The 5,936-nt window shown below is 55.3% G+C and overlaps 1 protein-coding gene across 1 annotated transcript in view; it reads left to right on the top strand.

The window, feature by feature from the left end:
• Positions 1 to 5,936, top strand: part of KRT7 (keratin 7, type II) — a 36,241-nt gene that overhangs the window by 2,183 nt on the left and 28,122 nt on the right. The window contains exons 2-5 of the mRNA XM_006757108.2: positions 193 to 388; positions 1,713 to 1,924; positions 4,171 to 4,231; positions 5,404 to 5,499. Coding sequence (XP_006757171.1) covers positions 193 to 388; positions 1,713 to 1,924; positions 4,171 to 4,231; positions 5,404 to 5,499 — 565 coding nt within the window. The remainder of the gene's footprint in view (positions 1 to 192; positions 389 to 1,712; positions 1,925 to 4,170; positions 4,232 to 5,403; positions 5,500 to 5,936) is intronic.

Raw genomic sequence — 5,936 nt, 5'->3', positions numbered from 1 at the left:
AGCGGATAAAAGCGGCCAGGTTTGCCCGAAGGTCAGCGAGTTTGGCTCCCTCTCGCCCACTGCTAAGCCCAGCCCGGTGCCGCCAGCATGTCCACCCACTTCAGCTCCCAGGTCTTCAGCTCGCGCTCCGCCAGTCCCCACTCCACCACCTTCCCGGGGCGTAGCGTGCACCTGAGGCTCCCACGGCTGCAGCCTCTTTGGCCTGGGCCAAAGCCAAGCACTCTGCCTACAGCGGCTGTTGGGCGCTGGCACCCACCAGGTCACCATCAATCAGAGCCTGCTGGCCCCGATGCAGGTGGACATTGACCCCTCCATCCAGCAGGTGCGCCAGGAGGAGCGTGAGCAGATCAAGATCCTCAACAACAAGTTCGCGTCCTTCATCGACAAGGTGAGCCGCTGCAACCTGCCGAGTACGCCACGCTCCAGGCTGCCGCGGCCACTCAGCCCTGACTGCGCGTGGGTTGGCGCTGGGAGAACTAGCCTCCCTTTCCCCCAATATCGGGAGCCCCAGGCCGGGGACAGGGGTGGCTCTCTTTCTGGGCCCCTTTCTCTGCGAGGGGGCTATGTGGAGTCAGAAGTGGGGTAGGGGGTGAAATGCCTTTCCCAGCTGGGGAGGCCCCCCCTTAGCCCCACTGTCTACCCTAAGGCAGATGCTGAAAATAAAAGGCTGGAGGGAGGTAGGGAGGCTCCCGCCACGCCCACCACGCCCTACCTGGTCCTCTAGCTTCCCTTTGGTGGTAGGAAGCGAGTGAAGTAGGAACTGCCTCTGGAGACAGCCCATTTGGGGACAGGGAGGGGGAAGGGACATTTGGGAGGTGTTTTTCCAGAGGGGTGGGGCTGGGGTGGGAGGTGAGAGTGGGGGATGGAAGGGAGGGGGACAAGCTTGACTGATGGGGATGCCGGGCAAAGTGGGGCTGGACCCAAGAACTAAGGAATAAGCCAGCTGGGCCCACTGACCAGGGTCTCCTCCCTCAGGTGTAGACCAGGCCTTCCCTCTCCTACCTCTCCACTTCCCCTGCCTCCAGTGCCCTCTTCTCCTTCACCATTCAGACCCTGCCTGTCCTTCAGGCCCAGGTTCCTTCCCTGCTGTTGAGCTGCTCTGTCTCACTGTCCACAACCCCCAGGTCCTGCTGCCCCGAGTTGCTGGTTCTGAGAAGGCTTGCTTTCCACTCCCAGTCATACTGGGTGCTCCTTAGGGCCCTTTTGGGCCCCAGGGCTGAGCACATAATAGGTGCTCATTTTACACTGATGGCTGTAGCACTCTGTCCTGAGGCCTTGTTGGAGGAAAGGGGAAGGGGAGAGAGGATATTAGGGAGGACAGGCAGGTCCCAGCCTGCAGGGAGGAGGCCGTGAGGCCCAGGACACTGATAGGAAGGAGAACCCCTTCAGAGAGGGAGGTGGAGAGTACCCATAATTCAGTGGGGTGCACCGGAGGGAGGAGGCCTTAACTTTAACACAGTGCCCAGACACACTGGTGAACCAGGTACACTTGACCCCTGGGTCACAGTCTAAGACACTTGAGACTGAGAGTCCTGGAGAAGAGGCTTGTTCAGGGTTATTTTCCCAGAGGAGAGGGCCAAGGGCTGGGGGCCCAGGCTGGGGGAACAGCCAGTGGGAGTATGGGTTCTGCTGGGTGGCTGGGGACCATTCCAGTCCCACTGTGGGCAGCACGGTCTGCTCCTCATCAGTTTCCTCCTCCATTTCCATTCTAGGTGCGGTTTCTGGAGCAGCAGAACAAGCTGTTGGAGACCAAGTGGGCTCTACTGCAGGAGCAGAAGTCGGTCAAGAGCAGCCGCGTCCCAGGCATCTTTGAAGCCTATATTGCTGGCCTGCGGAAGCAGCTTGAGGCCCTGCAGATGGATGGGAGTCGCTTGGAGATGGAGCTTCGGAGCACACAGGACGTGGTCGAAGACTTCAAGAATAAGTATTGGCTCCCAGTGTGAACTGTGGGGTATGAGCGTTCGGATGTGCGCCCAGTCAGCTGGCTCTCTGCAAGTCCCCTCTGGGTTAGGGGCCAGAGGGTGAAGCTGCACAGTACAATAACCCTGAATGGTCTTGACTAATACATTCCCTGCCTAGCCTAGTCCTCCTTTGTCCCTGAGGGCTGTTTCCAAGTCCTTCTGGTCTTTTTATCCTGAATTACTCCCAGGAAAATATCTCTGCCCAGCCCTGCCCTGCCCTTTCCTTCTGGGTGCCTGACCAAGACCCCAAGAGAGGGTAGGGCAGAAGGTATGACAGACGTGCTTCAAATTTGCACAGCCCTCATTTCATTCAGGTGAGGAATTGGAGACAAGAGAGTTCAAGGACTTGATCAAGATCATGTAGCAGATCACTGGAGAGCTGGGACTTGAATTTTGGGCCTCTGGTTCCCTGGAGGAGAAATGGAACCAACTTGGTCTGGAAAGAAGCAAGGAGAGAGAATGATCATTGTGAGCCAGGAGAGAGGTTGCAGAGGCTGAGAGGTGGCTGTGTTCAGGGCAGGAACCAGAAAGGGGGCTGTGAGAACGGGCGGGGAGTCCAGGGTCCAGGAAGGCTGGGGATTTAGGGACAGGCCTTTGAGGTGTCCACTAAGTTTTCCCATTGAGTAGAAGCCAAAGCTTGAGGCTTGGGCTGCCCCACCCTGGCATGCCTGCACAGTGGGCATTGGGGTAGTGAGTGTGCTCTGTGCCTGCCTGGAGGTGCATGACAAAGCCAGAGCAGGGACACTGGCTCTGACTGGAAGTAGAACAAACAAAGGCCTCTGAGGAGAGTGCTCACCCCCTATTTCCCTAGGGCAACAGTCAACAGGGTAAACCCCACAGCAGGTGGAACAGGCAGGTGCAAGGCAGGGAAGGCCTGGGGCAACCAGTGAGCCCCTTTTGTCTTATTTTTAGTGAGCCTCTTTGTTATGTGCATACTTGCCCTCACCCCAAAGCCCACAGAGCTTTCCTGTGGAGTCAGGCTGAGCTCCGGGCTGGGGCTGAAGGAGGCACAGGGGGGGCCCTGGGTGCAGCTGCCCAGAAGCTCCCATCTGCACTCTCAGGCCCAGCAGCGCTTCGCTTTGCCCAGGCAGGGGTGGACAGAGAGCCTCAGGGATGTTTCCATAACTACTCATAGGGCCTGAGGGAGCGGGAGCATGAGAGGCGGGTTCCTGGAGGCTGCCTGCCTGCCCAAACATCCTGCTCCCCACCACAGCTGTTCCTGTCTCTGGCCCTTTTTATTTACGTTTTCCAATAAATACTCGGGTAAGCCCACCTGCTCTCTTGCTCTGCGCCCTGCTTTGCTCATGTCCTCTGATGGGTGGGGCTGGCTCTTTGGGACAAAGAGGGATGGGATGGCAGAGGGGGACTAGGCCACCTAGTTGGGGCCTGGTTATTCCAGGAATTATGCAGCCCCTTTCTGATTCCACAAGGTTCCTCCCTTTCAGGCCCCTCCGTCCCCCACAGGGGGTAGGGTCAGGTAGTGGTGAAGGAATGGGCCTGGAGTCAGACTGCCAGGTTTCAAATCTGGGCTTTGCCACTTGACAGCTTAGACACTGGACAGATCACTCTGCCTATCTGTGCCTCTGTTCCCTGCCCTGCTAATCTCGTACCATTGTTGTAAGATTGGTGTGGGGATTGCCCAACTGGGTGGCTCAGTAAGTTGAGCATTGTCCCATACATCAACAAGGTTGGTGCTTGGTTCCCTGTCAGGACACAAATCTAGGTTGTGGGTTTGATCTTCAGCCCATGGATGTTTCCCTTTCCTTCCCTTTTTCCCTTCCCTTCCCTTCCCTTCCCTCTCTCTCTTTTTAATAAAATCTCCTTGGGTGAAGATTTAAAAAAGTTTGTTGTGAGGATTAAATGAGCTAATGCATAGCTAGCATATAACAGTGTAGGCTCCATATGAAGTGGTCTCTAAGCATGGCTTTTATTCTTTGCTTTCTCCCATCATATGCAGCCTTTGTCCTTTAGTTCACATGTTCCCTGCACCACCCCGCCACCCCTCCCCCGCCCCCTCGCCTATCCCATGCCAAGACTCAAAGCCTTAGGAACCACCATATGGAAAAGTTGGGGGCACTGGCTGACACCTGTTTTTTTCAGGGGGTCATTAAGGAGAGGGTGAGGGTGATGCAGGGTAGATTTTTACACCTGCATCTGAGGGAGGTGGAGAAAACCTGCACCAACACCATGCCCTCCTCCTCTACTGCAGGTATGAAGAGGAAATTAACCGGCGCATGGCTGCTGAGAATGAGTTTGTGGTGCTGAAAAAGGTGAGGGGGGCAGATAGGAAGGATGGGGGATGTTGTCTGAACACAGGGGATAGGGGACCCATGGCCCTCTCACCTGAGCAGCCAATAGAGACCTGTGACCAAGGTCTGCTCTAGGGACTAAAGAAGGGAATGATGGGCTTGGAGAAGGAGAGATCTGGAAGTCAGGCCGCTATAGCATAGCCTGTCTTGTGTTTGTGTGCGCACATGCACGTGTGTGTGTGTGTGTGTGTGTATGTGTGTGTGTGTGTGTCTGATTAGTCACTAGACTTGTTTCTGGGACTGGAGGGGTTAGAATTAATATCAAAGGATGAAAGTTAGAAGGGGAGATGCCAACACCAAATAAGGAAGTGTTCTAGCACAGTCAGAGCATTTCAGTACAGACAAGGGTGGCACATGGCAGGCTGGAAATACCTGCTGAATGAATGGAATGGGCTGCCCCGAGGCAGAGTAAGATCCTCATCCCTGGAGATGTGCAAGCCGAACTTGGAAGGTCTTAGAAATATTGTACAGGGGTTTGATTTAAGGTTCTGATTCAATGCATATTCACTGAGCAGCTGAGTTTTCCAGGACCATCCACATACATGCAGCTGCCCCCCCGCCCATCCCCCAGTGCTGGGCCCTTGAAGATTCAGGGATGCACTATCCATAGGAGTTTAACCACAGGAAAGTGTGGCTAGAAGGGATCCAGACATCATTTGGACCTGTGGTGCTATCTGTGGCCCACCTGTGCCAGACCACCCATGCTGCTAGTTAAACACTCAGGCTGGAGATGTTCCATGTCCGAGAGTGGTGCCCTGGAGTCTGAATGGTTTTATGCTCTCTTATTTGACTGATCAGAAGTTGAGGCTCAGAGTTAGTAGATGGAAAGGATTTCCCCCGAGTGTCTAAACCACCAAAGCCTTTAGGAACAGGTAAAGTGTTGGGTTTGGGGCTTTAGACTGCTCTGGGCTGCCAGAACAGAGACAGTACCTCCGGTCCTGGGGCTTTCATGGAGGTCAATCATGCAGCCTGGGAGAACCGAGTAGAGGAAACTTCATCCGTGGGCATGTCAGGCAGCTGGAGAAACTGTATGCTTCTTGGTAGGGCAGTGGTGTTGGCTCTGTAGGTTGGACAGTGCTAGCTGACTCCCACCCCTGCTAAATGGTCTGTGTACTTCTCACCGCTTCTCCCAGGATGTGGATGTTGCCTACATGAGCAAAGTGGAGTTGGAAGCCAAGGTGAATGCCCTGAATGAGGACATCGACTTCCTCAGGACCTTCTATGAGACGGTGAGAACCTCAGGAGTGGGAGACATGTCATCTCCTACATGTCCTAACCAGGGGGCCATCTGGTCCACCCCCCACCTCTGGGCTAGTCTGGTGTGAGTTGACCGTGTGGGGGTACCTTTATCCTTTTTGGACTTAGGAATCTCAATGGACGGGGAGTTCGGGAGGAGCTGGCCTTATCAGAGGAGATTGGTAGGGTCCATCAGGATTGGCCTTTCAGAGACATGGAATGACCATTTTTCTGGAAGTGGGATAGGGAGGGCTGAAGGAGCCAGGAGGATGTCAAGGGATCCCAGGCTGTGATGGAGTTCAGCGGTGGGCTGGGTGGGGCAGGCCAGGGAGCTGAAATCAGAAGAGATGAATACCTGAGAGTGTCCACCCAGAGGAACTGGGTGAGGCTGCCCACCAACTGGCCACTCTGTTCACCCTCCCACCTCATT

This window comes from Myotis davidii, unplaced genomic scaffold, assembly GCF_000327345.1.
Source record: "Myotis davidii unplaced genomic scaffold, ASM32734v1 scaffold233, whole genome shotgun sequence".
Classification (NCBI taxonomy): Eukaryota; Metazoa; Chordata; class Mammalia; order Chiroptera; family Vespertilionidae; genus Myotis; species Myotis davidii.
Note: the sequence above shows the minus strand (reverse complement) of the source record. Positions and strands in the feature narration are given on the sequence as shown.